Raw genomic sequence first — 19,825 nt, forward strand, 5'->3', positions numbered from 1 at the left:
AACTCGGCTGCCCCACATCTCCTGGGCTTACATGTTACAGCTTTGCCCTACAAGCAGCTAACCTCCCTTCCCAGTCCCAAGTCCAAAAGGCTTTGAAGAGAATCAGATTAGTGCAACTCAGGCTAATTGTCCATTCTTGGTGCCTTCAACTGGTGACACAGGTAAAGTGGGTTAGTCATGGCTCCTGGAAGCCCACACTGTGGATGAGGGGCAGGTCTCAGAGAAGCAAGACTCATGTGTGCAAGGGAGACACTCCAAACTGATAGCCTTGTAAGTATAATAGAATAGATCAACGGCAGAGAGCTTCTAGAGCAGCAGTTTCTAAATGTGGGCCCAGGGAACAGAGAGGTCAACAAGACATATCTCTGGGGAGAGTAACCATCAATATTAAAGGAGTCCAAAAACCTCCCCATTAACAACCTTTAATTCATACACACACACACACACACACACACACACACAATTAGGAAACCCATTTTTTATAATACACACCATCCTATTAACATGAACTAAACAATCTCAACCATTCAGCTATTAGATATTGCAGGGTTAGAGAGGAATGTCTGATTTAAATGAGATTGTTAATGAAAAATTGAGAAATTTTGAATCTAAACCTACATAATGAACAGCCATGAATCTGGCCCTAAGTACATTATACTTCATTAGACTTGATCATTTAAACAGATTAAAAGAAACAATAACTCAGGTAAAACTTTTTAATTCTCAATTTATTCTTATAGTTAGGAAAAATATTTTGTTCCATATGGGTTAGTTTGTTTAATTAAAATTTCTTGTTTCTTGATTCTGTCACATATAAAATTACACATGGAAAAAACAAAGGGACGCTAGGATTTGAGTATAAGATGAAGGTTTATAGTAAAAGTTAATCTTTTACATAATTTTTGGGACTACCTTGAACTCTACTAAAGTATTGTATTTCTTCATTCTAAATTTCATAAAGAATGTAATTTTTTTCTATGTGTATTATATTTAAGTTATATGTATTTTCTTTTATTTTTAATTATATAAGTAATATATACTACTTGTAAAACATTCTTGCAATGTGTAAAACACACTGGTATAATCTTTCACTCTCATTATACTCTCCTCTCCAAAAGAGCCACTTCAACATTTTAGTATTATTTTCTGCTAAAAAGTTATATGCCTTTTTGAGCAAAGGTCTATGATATGATTTATGAACAATTAAAAAAAATTTCACCCATTAGATTTTCAGGCCTTAGCATAATTTTCAATTGCTCAAAAACACATTGATGTTATTCGATTTTATTTATGTCTCTTTTATTTTTCTGTAAGTAGATATAACTCTTCAAAAATATAGTCAATTCCCCAACTTATATGTTGTTCTTCAAAAATATCAACCTTCTCAAGACAATGAATATTGCATCTTGTACCTGAAACAAGGAGAAAGGGCAAGAAGTTAAAACATTATGAGGAATGACATCAAGGGTTATTCTAAAAATACTTTAAATGATTTTAAAAATAGTATGTACTGAAACTTTTTCTCTTCTTTTTAATCAAAATGGGGAAATGCTAAGGGCAGATTTTCTGAACTCTGAATTGTTATCACTTATAGCCCCTGAGAGCAAAAATAAATATGCCATCTCTCTAGAAACGTTCAAATGTCTTCAACATAAAGCATATAGCTAAAAAGACACATTACAGAGACTGGTTCCTTTTCTGGAATAAAACAATCTTTAATAAAATTGTCTCTTTTAAATTTTATATACATACTTTAGATACTAATAGTTCACTAATGGCTCAAAACAGTTAACCACTGACTGTATTTAAAAAGTTATAGCAAAAGTTATAGTATAACTTACCAAACAACCTTTTAATTTCAGCAGCTGGAACATAAAACGGTGGGCCTAAGTAAAAGAGAAGTGCAGTGAAGATTAATTTCTATAAATCTTCTAATTCTAAAGAGAAACAAATTCTCAGGACCCACCTCTCAGCTTATTTCCAATGACCTGGGTGTATTTATTTTATATTCAACTTAATTATCCAAATAGGTGACCACGTGGCATGTTCTAATTCTTCTTTTGCAGATCTCATACCAAAGAAGTAAACTGGCTTACTGAGGGGATGGCAATGTTATGTACCCAGAGAGACAGCCAAGCCAGCTGAGTGCCTTAGGAACATTGAAATCAAAGTGGAATTCATCAGCAAATTCCTTTGGGTTTTCCTTCATCTTCCAGGGTATTGGTTTTCTATGACTCACCTACATTCTATACCCCTTTCCCACTCTGCTGCGGGATATGGATTTTATAAGGAACCTTAGTTCTGCCCCTTTCAAGAGCAGTATTCTGAGTCTCCACCTCCAGACAGAGCCTGCTGTGTTTTCTTCCCACAGCCCCTTCCTTAGGCCTCCTGTTTATGAACAGAATTTAAATCAGATTAGCAGAGCTAACTGCTGTCTCCCTTAATTTCTATTTTCATCTGATGGTCTCAGACTTAATTAAGGATATTAGGTCTCATCTTTTAATGAGTTTTTAAGACTCGATTTACTCAAACAGAAAAAAAAATACTAACGTATGTAAATATTTATAAAACAAGGCACCTTAGAAACTCAGTTAAAAATCAGAAAGGGGATTTTTACAAATTAAAAGTCCGCATATTTTGTTTTCACTTCTCCCTGACAATAAAAGTCCAGCCATGACAAAGGTTCAGTTTCAATGTCCAAAGGCATCAAAATGAGTCCAGAAGAAAACATGCATTTTACAGATTCAAAACAAAGAGTTATAAAAGAATGCAATAGATAAATTATAAAATTTCACAAGTTAAAAAACAGCAACAATTTAGAGGTTTTTCCTGCCCAACTGCTCCCTCCCCAACCCACATCTCACCCCATCCACTATGAGGGTACATTTGTGTGTGCAGACAGCAGTCCAACACATTGCTACCACCATGGATGCCAGGGGTTTGCAATATCCACAGCAGGGCAACCAAACTGCTCCTTCCTCCTAATCCAGGGCTCATGAGATTTTTATATTAGGATCATCCATTTCCCCCCTCTTCTATAGTTTGAGCTATGAATGGTGGGCAAAGTGGGAGACGAATGCAAGAAAAACACAGTTTGGAAAGAGAAAAAAATGTTTCTAGTTTCCATGAGCCAAAAATGGAATTTATCTTCATGTATACAAGCAGTATGCTTCCTATGAGATAAATTAAGAGAAAATAATTCTTATCCATGTCATAGAATTACATCAGGAAATTAGGCAACTATAAAAAGAGAGAAAAAAACATTTTACCTGGATGTTTAGTTGGATCGTAAGACATAACAGCCAGGAGGTATCGAAACCCTTTTCTCAGGAGGGACGACATTATATCTGCATAGCTAAAAAGAACACAAGAAGGTTTTTGTTACCATTTCTCTACACAGGCAAAGGCTGGGGCGGGGGGCAAGAGGCAGGGAAGGAAGCTGGCATTTGCTCTCAGCGACATTACTGAGTTTAGTTCTCCTAACCATCACATGAGGTCGATTCTTATTTTAAAAGTGAGAAATGGGCTCAGCAAATTATGTCGCCTGCCTAAGCTGGGACATGGTCAAGATGGGAACCAAACTGAGGCCTGTGTCCAGTGCCGGTCGGACCAGAAGACCTCACACAAACACGAGCAGAGGCTCCTTCCAGCATGATGCTCTGCTGACCTTGGACGTACTGCCTGAAGGACCGCCGTGCTTCTGCGTGCTGGAGGGCAGTGGTTTCTACACCAGGCCGGATGTCAAAATCTCCTGGGTGTTTGTTGAAAGAAAAGATGCTTGAGTTCCATCCCCACTGACTGATGCAGTAGGTCTGCTGTGGGGCCTGGGATCCTGCAATTTAACACATATCCCAGGTGACAGGGACCTCTCCAGGGGCGTATGTAAGAGGTACAAAACACAACCCCTTTCCCCTATTTAGTTGGAGAGAAACAAGACTAACAAGCAGGCAAAAAAAAAAAAAAAAGAGGCATTAAATTAAAGTTCTACAGGTGTGGCATAAACCACAAGTGCTGCTGGAACATCTTTTGAGTAGGTGGCTCAGGGAGCAGGTGACGCCACTTCCCAGCCAGGTCTGATTGGTTCAGAGTGGGGCCCTGACCCTAACAGTACCCATCAGTAGACTGGCCGGGACCTGATACAGAATGATGAGTTGGACCAATCAAATGACACATTTGGACATCAAGAGACCAAAGAGGAATTGCTAGCAAGCTGTGGTCGTTGTACTGAAAGTTAGAGCTTTTGTGCTGCGTTGAGTTTGGAGCAAGGGAGTTTGGAGGGTTGTCAGCAAGTCAGCTATGTGGGGACAGAAATGGAGAAGCACAGGCGGAAGGACAGAAGGACAGAGGTGACGCAGCAGGGAGGTGGAGATGCCATGACAGCCAGGCCCACAGAGACGGACAGATGCCCCCGCTCAAGGGAGGAGCCTGCCTATACTGTGATCCCTGCCCAGCGCTGTGTGGGATTAGGAGTGTGGACTCTGTGAGATGCCTGAGCTCAAACCCAGCTCCTCCACTCGCTGGTTATGTAAGCTCGACAAATTTTCAACCTCTCTGTGCCTCAGTTTCCTCACCTGTAAAATGGGGATAAGACTAGTAACCACCTCACAAGTTGCTATGCAAATTCAAGAGTGGATCACTCTTCTTTGCAGGTGAAAGAACCACACCAAAGCAAACTTTTGGGCAGAAACCTTGACATCTTAACTTTCTAATTCTTGTTCTTAAGAAGAGCTAAGAAGAAACTTGCTGTCCCCATGAAGGTGATCAGGCAGACTGGTTTGCAGGGTTTCCCAGGATAACAGACTTCCTTTCTTTTGCAGTGTGGACTTTCTCTCTCAACCAGTCTCAAAAGATTCAGAAAAAGGAGAGAGGTATGCCCCACTGATTTATGTTAGGCGATAGCTCAAGAGTTACAGCAGAAAATACGTAAGTACATGACAATGTGCAATCTAAGCAGAAGACACCCAGTAGTAACAATAGTACTGAGATAAAGTCATAACACACTCAGTACCAAGACATTAAGTACCAGTATATAAAGTAGTTTATCTTTCTATTGGTTCAAAGTAAGTAGTCATTTTGGTAACAAAGGCCAATACGTTCTCGGGTTCTCAGGTGACCACACACACACACACACACACACACACACACACACACACACACACACACACACTGCTGGGAGGAGAGGGAAGAGGTACAGTGGGAGAACTAGGGAGGACACAGAGTCTATGGCCAAGCTAGAACAGGATTCCCTAAATTAGAGTTCCAGAAGGGTCCTCATTATTCCTCATTAACCACAAATAAACAGTTCAGAGTCCATTCAGATGGATTTTATATCCAAGGACAAATGACGTGGTGATGGTTGGCAGGAAACAGTCTATTTCCCTTGCACCGAGTCTAGTTTTCTTCAATTTATTTATTTATTTATTTATTTGATACGGAGTCTTGCTCTGTTGCCTGGGCTAGAGTGCAGTGGCATTACCCTAGCTCACAGCAACCTCAAACTCATGGGCTCAGGCTACCCTCCTGCCTCAGCCTCCTGAGTAGCTGGGACTACAGACATGCACCACCATGCCCAGCTAATTCTTTCTACTTTTAGTTGCCCAGCTAATTTTTTTCCATTTTTAGCAGAGATGGGGGTCTTGTTCTTGCTCAGGCTGGTCTCAAACTCCTGAGCTCAAGCAATCCTCCTGCCTCAGCCTCCCAGAGTGCTAGGATTACAGGTGTGAGCCATTTCACCCTGCCTCTTCCATACATTCATCAAAAAAATATTTACCAAGGGGCAGGTACAGTGGCTAATGCCAAATCCTGTGCTTTTTAGACAAAGCTGGTATTAGATTTAGGTCTTCTAACTCCAAATACAATAAACTATTTCAAACTAGTAAAAGTCCAGCTAATTTTCTGCAACTCAGAAAGTGTATAGCATACTAAATTAAAAAGGCAAAAAGAAAAAAAAGGAAAGAAAAAAAGAAAAAGAAAAACCAGCATAATTAAAGAAACCAAATTACCTACCATTCACGGTCACCAGGATTAATGGCAACTAATGCTCCTCTATCCCAAATCCTGTCAAATTTGCCAATATTTGTTCTACCAGAAAGGAAGAGAAAAAAAATGCAACATTTTATGTAAAAAAAAAAAAAAAATCAAATCTTTAACAGAATGAACCATGCTCCCCATGGTGCGTGCTGGTACTCCACCAATTGTCAAGAAATTAAGATCCCATGTCTGCTTTTCCTCACAGAGTCCGTAAGGATGTGTTGACCTGGGTGTGGAGTGTCTACCTCCTCTTGGTTGCAGGAGCCTGGGGCAGCAGCCTCCCCACTCTGATATGACTTGGGAGCATGAATGAGGAACAATGCACAGTGTGTGACAACTCTGCTCCCAGCCCCTGGCTTAGGTATCAGAGACTTTCAGGAGATCTTGCCTCCCTCTGCACCTCGAAATTCATTTCTGTTACAGGCCCAGGTGCAAGGTAGAAGACACTGTCTTCCTCTCTTTTCCTTTTCTCTACCTGCCTTGGGACACAATAATGTTTCCCATCATTTGGGAGCTATCTAAGACAAACACATTAAGTGTGCAGACATCTAGGCTATAATAAAAACCACTGCAGAACAGAGACTCAAATCCGTGCTTCATGGATGTTACAAAAGGGGATGGGAGTGATGAAAAGACCTCCACCCTCACGCCCACACTGCCTAGCAAGCACTCAAATTTTTAAAAGTACAGCTGTGGTATTCGGTCCTACCTGGGAAGATCAAAAATGCTGCAACAGTACAATGAAATGTTCCCTGAAGAACTCTGAAATGAAACAATGAAAAAAATTTTTTCTACTTACTTAGGAGATACTTGAATGGTCAAGGTGCCCATTCATGGGCCCAAGCAAAGCAAAGGTGTTAGACAGAGAATATATATTGAACATAATTAAAGTGAACACTTTTACCGCACTTTACTGGCACCTTACTTTTTTCTTTTAAAACCTGTGTAGGGTTCTTTTGGGTCAACTCACAGAGGAAAATCATAGTCAGGGTAACCCTGAAGATTATTTAGCTATTATTTGTTTTAGAGCTTGCCATAAAATTCTAGCAATGTTTCCCTGAGCAGATCCTAATATTTTGACTCTGCTAACGTCAAATCTGCAGGTCAAGCAATGAGCAGGAAGGCTGACATAGATAGGCCGGATATGTTAAGTTATTCACGAAACATGCACTTGTGCTGATTCTCTTGTTTTTTGCTCATTGATATAGCTCATGAACATTTATTTACTGAGCATCTAGTAGACAGGACACCTATCCTGGGTTCTAGACGGTGGACGTGAATTCAACACAGTCTCTGACTGCAGGGAGGACAGCCTGGAGCGGAGAGGTGTGGGCACAGAGAAACACTGCGATATAAAATGGTCTGTACTATTACGGTTGTGCACTCGGGAACTATGTGAACACAGAAGACACAGCAGAGGCCTGCCTGGAAGCAGCAGGGAAGGCTGAATAATAGCTGGCTTTTGAAAAGGTGTCTTGGTGCATCTGCTGATGCATCCAGGGGGTGGGCTGGGGGTGCACCCAGAGGGAGCAACATGACACAGACTTGAGCAGTCTGGGAGTGGGCATGAATGGCAGGGTAGCAAAGGTGTGTCAGGACATCAGACTGCTGGATTTTATTCTGAAATGAGGCACCCACACAGGTTCACAGGTAGAGGAGGAAGGGTCTTTGAACACCAGCCTGGGAGCATCAGCTCAGAAAGGGCTGGGCCTGGAGGCAGGAGAACAGCTGGTAGATTTCAACTTAGCCTGCAGATTGGGATCACTAGGGAGCTTTAAACTGTGCCGATGCCAGGGCCCCACTCCTGGAGATTCTTATTGAATTGGGCTGAGGTGAGACCTTTGCTTTGGAAATTTTTATAAGATCCACAGATGATTTCAAATGTGCAGCCATGGCTGGGAACTGCTGCTCCTAGAGGAGTCTGGAAGTAGGACTAGCCTCTTTGGACTGAATAAACTCCTTGGAGTTTTTAAATGATTTGGGAATGGGGTGAGAGGAAGCTATAAAACAAGGTACTATCAAGCTTCCTACTGATCTGAGCAATTAATTTCACTATTTAGAAAAGAGTACTTTGTGAGAGTCTGAATATACAAATGGACGATGGCCAGACCCTAGATTGGAGGTCCCCAACCTTTTTGGCACCAGGGACTGGTTTCATGGAAGACAGTTTTACCATGGACAGGATGGGGGGGGGGTGGTAGGCAGAGCTCAGGCGGTGATGCCAGCAATGGGGAGCAGCTGTAAATGCAGAGAAGCTTCGCTGGCTCACACAATGCTCACCTCCTGCTGTGCGGCCTGGTTCCTAACAGGCCACAGACTGATACCAGAACCATAGATGACAATAGACCTCTGACCCACAACCTCTGCAGCAACTGGCCTGGGAAACCAAACCACAACTTCTGCAGTGACTTGGCCAGTGACTGCCAGCTTCCCTGGTTTTTACCAATACCTGACTTCTAATTCAGGACCAACTAGAGAAAGGCAAATATGCTCCCACAACCAATCATACAGGATGCCCTGTTTCTAGTTGCCCACCTCCGGCTTCCCCATGCCAACAGCCTCCCATCAGCACACACCTGAAGCCTTTGCTTTTGCCCACTTCAAAGCTTTCCCACCCCCCTGCCTGCCTGTGAGTCTCTGCCAGACACGAATGGCTGACTCTCTCTGAACACACAGCCTCTGCTTGTCTCACAGGGGTGGTATATATTTATTTTCACGTTATTACCCCAAACTGGTGAAGCAGTTACACTGGATCATTCTGGTCATAGGTTGAAGAAAAATCCCAGACTTATAATTTCCAGCCCAGACACCACCCTGTGCTCTAGAGACGTAAAACCTTCGTCATGCCACAGGTCCCTTAAACTTAACATCTTCAGAACACTCATTGTCTCTGCCCTTCCACTTGCTTCTCCCGGATTCTCTACCATCCAACCAGTTATCTGAGGCAGAAACGTGAACTCACCACTCCTTTGGTTCCCCACTCAATTAGCCACAAAATTCTGTTGGTTTGACATTGTAAACGTTGCTTTAATGCATCTTATACACTCCATATGCCCCGTCATTCAGGCCTTCGTGATCGCTTTCCTCGTCCACTGCCCACAGACTGCTACCTGGTCTCTCTGCCAGGAGCCTACTTCCCTTCAAATTACTTCCCATAAAGGGGACTTATCGCAAAAGCAAATCCGGCTGTGTTATGCTCCCAGGGAAAACCCTGCTGTGCAGTATGAAGTACAAGCTTCCCAGGGCATCTGAGACCACGGACATGGGCCCTGCCTGTCTCCAGCCCTACCTGTCACCATGTTGCAGGAAGCACCCCCAGCCTGCACAGGGTAACACTGTTTCCCAAGTCTTTATACTTAGCCTCATGTATTACAAAGAGCTTCATCCCTGTTTCTCTTCTCTCCTAAGCTATGAGATCCTTTCAGGGTAGGGACTATGTTATCTTTCTCTCTTCAATGTCTTTTTATTATTATTATTATTATTTTTCTTTTGAGACAGAGTCTCGCTGTGTTGTCTGGGCTAGAGTGAGTGCCATGGCATCAGCCTAGCTCACAGCAACCTCAAACTCCTGGGCTCAAGCGATCCTCCTGCCTCAGCCTCCTGAGTAGCTGGGACTACAGGCATGCGCCACCATGCCCAGCTAATTTTTTCTATATATATTTTTAGTTGGCCAGATTATTTCTTTCTATTTTTAGTAGAGACGGGGGTCTCGCTCTTGCTCAGGCTGGTCTCGAACTCCTGACCTCGAGCGATCTACCCGCTTCGGCCTCCCAGAGTGCTAGAATTACAGGCATCAGCCACCGTGCCCAGCCTCTTCAACATCTTAATCAGAGTCTGGAATATGATAGGTTCTCAAAAAATGCATTTGTGAAAAACCAAACAAACCCCAAAACAGGAGTATAGAGAGACTTTGACCTCATCTTTTACATATATGTTAATATAATGTCTAGGTGCATGTATATGATAAAGAGAAGCCCTCTGACACATGTGTAGTGCCCTCATTTACTCATGCTGAGAAAAAACTTTTTTGTGGGGGCATGGAAACAATTTTTTACCCAAACCAAAACCAACCTTAAATATTCTGGCTCCAGGAATTTCTGTGATTGGTTCTTCTGAGAATGAAACATTCTGCTCTGTAAAAAATTCTCGTATCCCAAGTTCACTGATTTCCACACCAACTACACTGTGTCCCAGGTCTGCAAACCTGCATAAAAGCATACATTTACACTTAAATTTTTTTCCAAATTCAGTACTAAATAAAGGGCTATATATACTCCAATAAACATACATTTTCCTTAATTCTTTATTTTTTTTAATTTAAAGATTTTTTTTAGAGACAGGGTCTCACTCACTCTGTGCAGCCTTGAACTCCTGGGCCCAAGGGATCCTTCCATTTCAGCCTCCTGAGCACCTGGGACTACAGGTGTATATCGCCAAGACTGGATAATTAAAAAAAAACCTTTTGTACAGACAGGGTCTGGATACGTTGCCCAGGCTGGCACCGAACTCTTGGCCTCACACACTAGGATAATAACTGTGAGCTACCACACCTGCCCACATTTTCCTTAATGTTAAGTGATTTATATGAATTTAGGCTCACAGGGTTTCATAGAACATATAGGAAAGTGTATCTATGTATTTCAAACCTCATGTTATGTGGAATTCTGAAAAATTGATTTATGTGACCTTAGGAAAAAATTAAAAAGTTGGAAAATTATATCTTAAAATATTGACTAATACAAATGCATTTGACTAGAGGAAATGCTTTCAATTTCCCTAAATGAGTGTTGTCCATTAAAATTTTCTGCAATGATGAAAATGTCTGTATCTGTGCAGTCCAACACAACATCCATCAGTCAATCATACTGGCTATTGAGTATTTGAGATATGGCTAATCTGACTGAAGAATTGAATTTTAAATTTTCTTTTAGTTTAAATTTAACTAGCCACATGTGGCTAGTAGCCACTGTATTAGAGCACACAGCTCTAGGACATTAGCATCGAAAAAAAAATTAGCTGGATGTAGGGGCACACACTGTAGTCCTAGCTACTTGGGAAGCTGAGGCAGGAGGATCCCTTGAGCCCAGGAGTTTGAGGTTACAGTGAGCTATGATTGTGCCACTGCACTGTAGCCTAGGTGACAGAGTAAGACCTGGTCTCTAAAAAAAAAAAAAAAAAAAAAATTACCAGGCTGATAGAGAAGATGAGATAGGTCACAACATTAAAAAAGTCAGTGCCACATTAAAAAGAAAAAAGACAGGAATCTAAACAACAGTTTTACACATGGTAAATGGTTAAGAAACAAATAAATACTACACTGTGGCACTTTACCTTGAAAAAGACCTAAAGTTTACTTGTAGAACTGTCTGTTGGAAGGGCTGCAGTTTGTGAGTCATTATGAAGTGATGGAAGGAGGGTTTTTGGAAATCAAATGTTAAGTTGTATAATAGTAACAGCTGTGGACTGGGGAGGTTTCTAGCACCTGAGGTAAACTGATGTAGCTGGGAGATGTTTCAAGTATGCGCACGTGTGCATTTTGTCTATTCACACATGACTTAGTTCAGTTGGGTGTAGTTTTCTGCTTTTTACCCAAGGCTTCATGCAGACGAAATCACACACAAATGTGAAAATCACTTCATGCTCAAATTGTTCCCAATTGAGTTAGAATTAAATTCATAGTTTCAAAACGAGATATAGCAGGTCTGATTGTACCTATTATCTACTTAAGAGTACAAGCTTTCGATGTGGGGAGAGCATGAACTGTTCTAAATGAAATATCTTAATAACTTATCTGTCATATTTCCTAGGAAATTTGTAAGCTAACATATAGCGAATATATTTTTATACTTCATACATTTTTTTGAAGTTATAAAAGGTAAACAAAAAGCTATTCAAATTGACTGCATGCATTTTTATTTCCTGTTCAACATATGGAAAAATGAAGCATAGCCTACTACAGCCTGGCATAAAAACAAAACACAAAACCTAAATATCTTAAACATTTCATCTTAATGCTTTTTTGTATTAGCTCATGGATAGTTTATCTATTCACATCTGATGTCTGTATAGACCCCAATGTATAGATTAGTTACATCATTAAAAACTCTCTAATACAATAACTTACACACAATTATGGTAGCTCAGTTCTGATATTTTTATTACAGATGGCTTCAGACCCAAAATATTCAACAATCATATTTAACTGGCTATTTCATCATATCATTTTCCTTATGTTGCCTCAATATCTCTGCTAGAGCTACATTATTACCATTTATGATAGCACTGTAAGGCAATCTGTTTAATAGAGTTAGTATGTTTCTTGTAGGTGGTTTCCAAAGTAACTTTCTCTTCTGACTCTGTGGTTAAGATATAGGTCTAATAATATAGTGTAAATGTTCTCAATTTCTTGGCCACACTTGAATCTTAAGCCAAAACAGCCACTGAACAAATGCTCTCAGCTACAAGTTGAGGGAGTGTGAGCTGGCTGTAAAAATTCTATCATCTCTACTCGAAACTCAACTCCAAATGCATGCATGCTCTGTGAGTCAGTCACCAATATTTATATAGGGAACAGAATATTTTTAAGTAACTGTATTTTGCTTTTACTAACCTTTTACATACATCTTTTTTTCTTTCCTGCTTGATGTTCAAAGTTCTCAATATTCAAGCTTATAAATGAATACATATCTTGGCAGGTATGACTACATCTATAGATTATCACAACAGAGTTCTGTATAGAGAATGATTTTGAGGTTTGTGACTTCAGGGTAACCCATAGTAATAATGGCTTGTTATTTAACATGAATTCTCTTTGTAGAGATTTATTCACAAGGAATACTTTCTTCATCACTGGTTTTATAACAATGATTCATGATAACAAAGTCTTCCATGTACTCCTAGGGGGAGGGGAGAATTGAGCTGAACTGTGGACTATAAATATTGTCCTGCCAAAAAGTTGTAATTCATTTTGAATTTTTCTGTCTGCACCACTTCAAGTATCTAAAATTAACTTTGCTAAATTTCTAAACCACCTACAAAAACTGAACCACACACAAAGGTCCAGGAAATGTAAGAGAGAAGGCGGGATTTTCTCCCCCATGGTTCCAAACTAATTCTTTTTCTTGGAAACTCAATACAGAAAGACTAGGTCATACCTGTTTCTGCTCCATTTCTTACTGTTGAGAATATTACCTCCAATTATGTGCCCAATACGAATAGTCTACTAAAAATAAGGAATCCCTGTGCATTTCACTGAGAATAGACTTTTTAACCCACATCCTGTTAAACATTCACCCATAGAATTCATCATTGCAACAAGAGAATATGTTAATTATTATCTTCTCATACCATTTCATCTCAACTGCTTTTCCGCAAAGAGGAAAAAATACCCTCAGTCCACTCTCGCCTTTAAGAAAAGTATCCAAATGCTTCTTTAATAGCCTGGAGAGGAAAAAAATCAGTTGTTTTTTGAGGGGGTTTCAGTCAGCCTAATACATAGAGGAAAGGACAGTTGTATGATACTAAGCTCTTTTCATGCACTGCCTCACTTAATATTCCGAACAACCTTAACAAATATATTAATTATTATAATCTCCAGTTTACATATGAAGAAACAGGAAGAACACCATTCCTTTTCAGTATAAAGAATTGGAGGCATAAACTTTGTTTGAACATCTGCTGTATGTATAAACATGCATGATCAGTACATAGATGCTGCAGGGGATGTTTAAAAAAGACATATTTCATAAATCTGAGATGCCATCAATTTTAAGTTACACCATCATTTATACACTGTGGGCAGAAAAGACACTGTCAATTAAACTGTGACATGCCATAGATGCACTGTGGTATTAAAATGTGAAAAACTAAAATGTGTACTTTAAAATCAGTCAAATAATGTATATCTATATTATTTCTATCTCAAAGTCACTTTCTGATAGAGCATTTCTCTGTTATTAGTATGTACCAAACACTTCTTACTGATGTCCTTCTTCTTGATGAAATGCAATTTTGCGGTTCACCCACTTGTCTTGCCATTCTTCCAGAGTTAGTACTTGGTTTTTCTGTACCTCAGTATCAGGGTCCTCTTTAATATCAGGCAAAATTTTTGTATTATCCATAGTTTCGTAAATATCTTTGTCTCACAAGGATATGTCTCCAAGGCCTAAATGGAAAACATTTGCAATGTTGTCATTTCAAGGGCATCACAATTCTACTGATGAATTAATCGAACATCTATTACCCCTATTATCCTTACCAGTATGGCTTTTAAAGACATTTCACCATCCAATGAAAAGGCCAATGAAAAAATTACTTTTCACTGAGGATGGTGGTAGAAGCATACCTCATAATACACATCAGGAAAGATCTTTAAATAAATTATATCTTAACATTAGAGTAAAAGGGTTTGATTTAAGTGAAAAAAGCTGGGGAGGGGACAAAAACTAGTTTGTTCCACAGTTATAATTTTCGTGAGCTTAGGATGTTTTCTAGTATCTTATTTCCTCTTTAATTTTTTTTTCTTTTTTCTTTTATTTATTTCAGCTCTTCATGGGGGTACAAAAGCTCAGGTTATATATATTGTCCGTGTCCCGCCCATCCCCCCGAGTCAGAGCCTCAGGCGTGTCCATTCTCCAGACAGTGCGCCTGGCACTCACCATGTAGTCATACCTCCATCCCCTCCCCCTCTTTAATTTTTTGAATTTCTTTTAATATTTACTTCTTACTTTTATCTATAATACACACAATGTAAAGAGTTCAACAGATTTGTTATGAAATTAGCAGTCCCCATTCCCAAAGAGAGAAGAAACCATCTTTAACTCTTTTAGTTGAATCTTGAAGTCTGTCTACCTCTGTATCTCAAATTAGCATGCTCATTTTGTATATTCTTGATTTTTCACTTCTAGGTAGCACCTAGCACTCTTTCAACTTCCTGACACATATACCACCTTCTTATCTTTCCTATCCTTCCAATGTAGTCATCATGTTTTTGATTAAATGCTTGGGGTGCACATTATTACGACTAGGTAAATGCTATTCACAGCTAAGCTATGTAGTATTCTATGATGACTTTGCCTTTTCCATACAACTTTTTAATGCTGTAGTTAATAATTGTCTAGCTTTTTCATTTATAAAATTTCTATGTACTTGTTACTAACTCAACTCTAAACTCTGCCAATTGTTCCAATCTCCTGTTAATGTACTCTCAATCTCTTTAGTCATCAGATAATCAATATCATCTTCTTAGAGAAGACTTCTGACTTCCAGTAGACAACTAGCATTCTGAGATGTCTCTGATGATCAGCATTCTGGGAATTTCCTTCTTGTCTGAATCTCCAGTTTCCTTTATCCCACATTTTCCTCTTTTCTTTTTCTTTTTTTTTTTTTGTCACCACCCTTATATTGGTAAAGCACAATCTCCAGCAGCTTCCCGACAAAGAGTGCAAGGGAGAAATTTTTTTCCGTGACTTTGCATGCATAAAATGTCTTTATACTATTTACCATTTTTGATGTACAGTTCTGCTGAATATTGACTTCTTGGTGAGAATCCATTTTCTCTCCCAATTTTGAAGGAATTGCTAGAATGTCTTCTACCTTTCAGAGTTATTGCTTAAGTTCAAAGACATTCTGACCCTTATATTTTTCCACGTGGCAATTATTTTCTCTCTCAAAGATTTTCTTTGCTCCTAGTTTTTGTAATTTCATAATTTTATGCCTTATTTTGGGTTTACTTACATCTATTTGGCCAAGTTCTTTAAATCTAGAAGTGCATATCCTTTAATTCTGGAAAAAAAATCTTGAATAATTCAGATGATGATTTATGTCCCATTGGTTTTTTCTTTTTATTTATTTCTCTTTCTGGGACCCCTATGATTTGTCTACAGAACTTCCTGGCTTGGTATGACAAATTTCTCATTTTATCTGTTTTCTATCTCTTCATCTTTTTGCCCTATTTTCTGAGAGATTACCTATATTCTTATCTTTCTACCTTTCTGTTTCTTCCTTTCTGCTACAAAGTCTTTAATTTTCAGGAGTTCCTTTTTGTTCTCTGATGTTCTCTTTTTATATTATTTCGTTCTTATTTCATGGATATAATATTTTCTCTTATTTATCTACATAGTCTGTTACTGACATGTCAGTTTTTCTGTCGGTTTCTTTTGGCCTATATCTTTCAGATTATAGAATTTCCTCAAATGCCTAGCAATTCTCATTATCTGTTCATATTTAAGAGCAGGTACCAAAATGCTGAGGGGAAGGCTAAGAATGTGGATGGGGTTTATTGACTGTAAGCTTTACTGTAGGATGATGTGAGTGGATTTCATTTGGAAACCTAGATGTCATTATCTTCATTTTCTTTGACTTTCCATAGATGGATCTCTCAATTCCTGGGGCCACTGTTCTATACTCTCACGAGAGAAGGAGAATAGAAGTGAGGGAGGGTCCCAGCATTCAGTCTGCCTGTGTTCAGTTAATCCTTCTATTTTCAGTATAGTATTCCCATCCTCAGCTGTGTCTCAACTGTGTACTGTGTCTTCTCAGTCCAGAGACTCTTTGTTTTACCCTCTCCAGAGAATAAAACCCCACAGCCTGCTGGTGTGGTGAGGGGCAGATACCTGATTGCAAGAAGTTGAGAAAGGAATCTGGGGATTTAGCTTTTCTTAACCAGAATTTCAAGCAATCCTTCTTGTGTCAATCACACCCTTTCGCTTCATGGAAGTACCTGTTGCTGCTAATCCTGAGCATTTGGGGATTTTGCAAAACAAAATGGGTTGCTCATTGACTTTCCGCATTGCTGGTTTAGAATTCAGCTTTCTTGAATTTGTAAAATTCTTTCTCCCTTGTCCATCTGCCTTCTAGATTCCAAAATGTTATTGGTTTTGTCTCCTCTCCTATCCTAGTGGTTTATGCCTTAAAAAAAATCCTGTTATTGTTATCAGGAGGGAGCAAAAGTAGATGACGTAGGTTCAATGTCCTATCTCTACTCCACAAATTTGTATTTTCAAATAAATTTTTATAGCTTCTTTTTTGCATGGGAAAAATATGTAAATCTATGTGCAGATCTATCTGAATGTATGAGGAAAATGCCTGTCCTTTCAATGTCAACTTTGCAATATTAAGGACAGTATAACACCATAATTCTAACATTCCCTTTAAATCATTAGTGAAACTAGATCTCACTTTGAGAAAGAAAGAAAAACTAATTTAGTTTGGATTATACTAGTATGCTATTATTGGTGGGTCTAATTTAATGATTAACCCGGGAAAGCAAACATTACATAGAAGCAAGTATTTCAGGAAAACTTCTTTTGTCATGAAATTTGGCCTTTGTATGCCTAGGATTTAGGGAGAAGGCATTTCTTTCATTACTGGGAGCATGCATTCACTTCTCAGCAAACCTTTGTTAGCAAATGGCTTTTGCTAAGACCCTAATGATGTCAGGAGGTGACTCAGAGTTTTCCGAGAGGTCAGTGGGAGTATCTGTATAATATGCTAGGTAAAGAAGAGCAGAAGAGAGTTGCAGTTTTCCCATCCTTATTTTCAGCCAGAAATTCTGGAACCTAAACTCCAGGCTTCATAAAGCAGTTCTCTACATAAAATAAAGGGATGCATAATCTTCTATCATAGAGCCACTGCAACCCAGAACTGCACACCTCTAAACCTTTCATACAAACCTGAAATAAACTGTATAATATCATTAATATAAACTTAATCACTTCTTAGCTGTTCTAACAGTCATTTCTGGAGACACAAAAAGTTTCTGTGATACAATAAAAGTGCACATTACAAGAATCAGGGAAGGTAAATTTCACAATACTTCCTGATCATAAACAGAAGTTGCAAATATGCTCCTGTGGTCGCCTAAGTTCTCAGGTTGTTCTGGTCTCCTTACCCACTTTAAAAAAACAAAATTCTGCTTTAGTTTTATTTTTAAATTTCGTTAAATTGAAGAGTAACTTCCGTAAGGTGCACAAATCTTAAAAGAGGATGGCTCAGTGAATTTTTTACACATGCACACATCTGTGTAATCACCACAGAGCAAGACAGAATATTTACAGCATTTCAGTTGCCCACATTCCCAGGGCATGGCTATTTGGCCATACTTCTCTTACCTTACAAATGGCAAATACACAGCAATGCTTTGGAGCCACTTTGGATCATGGGCTCAGATAGGTCATTTAGTGCTCGACCTCGTGATTTCCAGTTACCGCTTCTGCTCCGTGAATCCCATTTCAGAGCGCGGATCGCTGGGCTGTCCACGCTTGTTGGGACCCCGGTTCCCAGGAATCCTATCCCAAGGCCACAGACTCCAGCAAGTCGTTCCACTTCTCCCCCGGCACCCTCCCTGCGCCCGGGGAGCCTACCTCGCTCACAGCGGACTGCAGACCACGGCCTCCAGCGCTGGAGCCTCACCCACGCCCCGCCTCAGCCCCGCCCCCGCCTCAGGCCCCGCCCCCGCTCGCAGACCCCGCCCCCTTCCCTGAGCCCGGGTGTGCGCAGCGGCGGAAATGGGCAGGGCGGGGCGAGCGCCGCGGCTAAAGCGAAGGCGGGGCCCCTGCTCCTCCCTGGGCTCGCCGGCTCCTCCCACCCCGGGTCACGCCGTGACAGGGGCGGAAGCGGCGGCGGCGGCGGCGGCGGCGGCGGCGCCCGAGCAGGGGCTGCGGCTCGCTGAGCGGATCCTGCCGTCCTGTGCGCGCGGCGCGCGGCGCGCGGCTCCGGAGAGGCGCCTGCAGTCCCGGGCGCCGCGCTCCGCCCCGCCGGCGCTCGGAGGTGGAGGGCTAGCGACTCCGGGGGCGGGCGTGGGGGCGGTGGCGGATTTCGGGTGACAGCGCTGCACAAAGCAGCTGGGCTGGGGTGCGAGCCCTCCTTCTCCCCCTGTGCGGCGTCCCTCGACCGGGTGGGAGGTGGGCGAGTGCCCCAGGGGCTGATCCATCTTGCCCCGGCTTGGAAGAGGGTGCGGGGTGGGGATCCCTGCCTGAGGACGGGGGAATTCCCGGTTGGGGCGACAGGGTGACCCATTGGTCGCGGTGTTGGGAGTCTCCTAACCACCCTACAATGCTTCCTTTACAGCGCTGCCTTTTCCCCGAGACTCCTTGCGCCCCTTCAGCGCTGAGGTGAGCCCCGGGGCTGTTGCTTCTCTGACTTCGGAGAAGACACGAGAAAGCTTTTCGGAAAGCGAGGCGGCTGCAGCTGGCTCCGTGAGCGCTGGGGCTCCCTCCTGGGGCTGTCAGAGCCCTGTTCCTCGGGCGGGTGCCTGCCCGGGGAACCCCGCGGTCTGGGAGTAGGAACTCCCTCGCATGTTCTTCCAGCCGGTAGGGTGCGGCGAGGAGCCCGCAGAGCCTTGCAGGTGTGGTAATACTCCGGCATCGCCACCGCGCTTTGGGACTTGATTAGCATTGCCAGGTTGCTGAGGTAACTCCTCCGGGATTGGAGACCTGGAGGGGGTGGCCCGATGAGGGAAGCAGTTAGTCAACAGTCTGGCCGCTGGCAGGTGAAAGAGGAAGGAAGAGGCAGGCAGGCCCGGCTATAGAAAGTTGGGGTTCAGTGGTCTGGAACGCAGCCAGATACAGGCCCAGTCTTCCCCTGGGTGAGCTTGCAGGACTGCAGAGACCCCTCGAGTTGGGGGGATCCCCCACTCCACATACATGCGTGGGACTCAAGGCTTTGGCCAGTTTTGTTTTGTGTCTTTAAATCTATTTTAGTGGCAGAAAGGCGAGTGGGAGGGAAGGTTTCTTCAGGAGGTACATGAGAAAATTACCATCAATAATTAATTGTCTTCCAGGCAGAGAAAGTAGTC

The 19,825-nt window shown here is 41.4% G+C and overlaps 2 protein-coding genes across 8 annotated transcripts in view; one reads left to right on the forward strand and one right to left on the reverse strand.

Moving 5' to 3' along the window:
- Positions 1-1,268: 1,268 nt before the first annotated feature.
- TPMT (thiopurine S-methyltransferase) lies at positions 1,269-18,464 on the reverse strand. Of its 2 annotated transcripts, none has more exons than XM_045551855.1 (9): positions 18,393-18,464; positions 14,011-14,194; positions 13,378-13,470; positions 10,102-10,234; positions 6,740-6,792; positions 6,007-6,081; positions 3,270-3,355; positions 1,842-1,886; positions 1,269-1,412 (listed from the first exon to the last, which is right to left on the reverse strand). In XM_045551855.1, exons 2-9 carry the CDS (start codon positions 14,148-14,150, stop codon positions 1,300-1,302), a joined length of 738 nt encoding a protein of 245 aa, XP_045407811.1. In that variant the 5' UTR covers positions 14,151-14,194; positions 18,393-18,464; the 3' UTR covers positions 1,269-1,299. The 2 variants fall into 2 exon arrangements, with proteins under 2 accessions (XP_045407811.1, XP_045407810.1); XM_045551854.1 differs by having other exon boundaries at positions 18,141-18,441.
- Positions 18,465-18,609: 145 nt separating this feature from the next.
- Positions 18,610-19,825, forward strand: part of KDM1B (lysine demethylase 1B) — a 50,586-nt gene continuing 49,370 nt past the window's right edge. The window contains exons 1-2 of one of the 6 annotated variants that reach the window (XM_045551856.1): positions 18,610-18,798; positions 19,099-19,142. The gene's annotated coding sequence lies outside the window, so the exon portion shown is untranslated. Of the gene's footprint in view, positions 18,799-19,017; positions 19,441-19,825 lie in introns of those variants that run through there. The other 5 variants (XM_045551857.1, XM_045551862.1, XM_045551861.1 and 2 more) reach the window with 5 other exon arrangements.

Source organism: Lemur catta, chromosome 5, assembly GCF_020740605.2.
Source record: "Lemur catta isolate mLemCat1 chromosome 5, mLemCat1.pri, whole genome shotgun sequence".
Lineage (NCBI taxonomy): Eukaryota > Metazoa > Chordata > Mammalia > Primates > Lemuridae > Lemur > Lemur catta.

Coding starts and splice junctions, on each gene's coding strand:
- TPMT (XM_045551855.1), bottom strand. CDS start 14,150: ATGGATAATACAAAAATTTTGCCTGATATTAAAGAGGACCCTGATACT. Junction 10,235..13,377: donor AAAGCAGTTGAGATGAAATG/GTATGAGAAGAT, acceptor GCTTTTATGCAG/GTTTGCAGACCTGGGACACA. Junction 6,082..6,739: donor AGCATTTTTGATCTTCCCAG/GTAGGACCGAAT, acceptor CCTTTCTGGTAG/AACAAATATTGGCAAATTTG.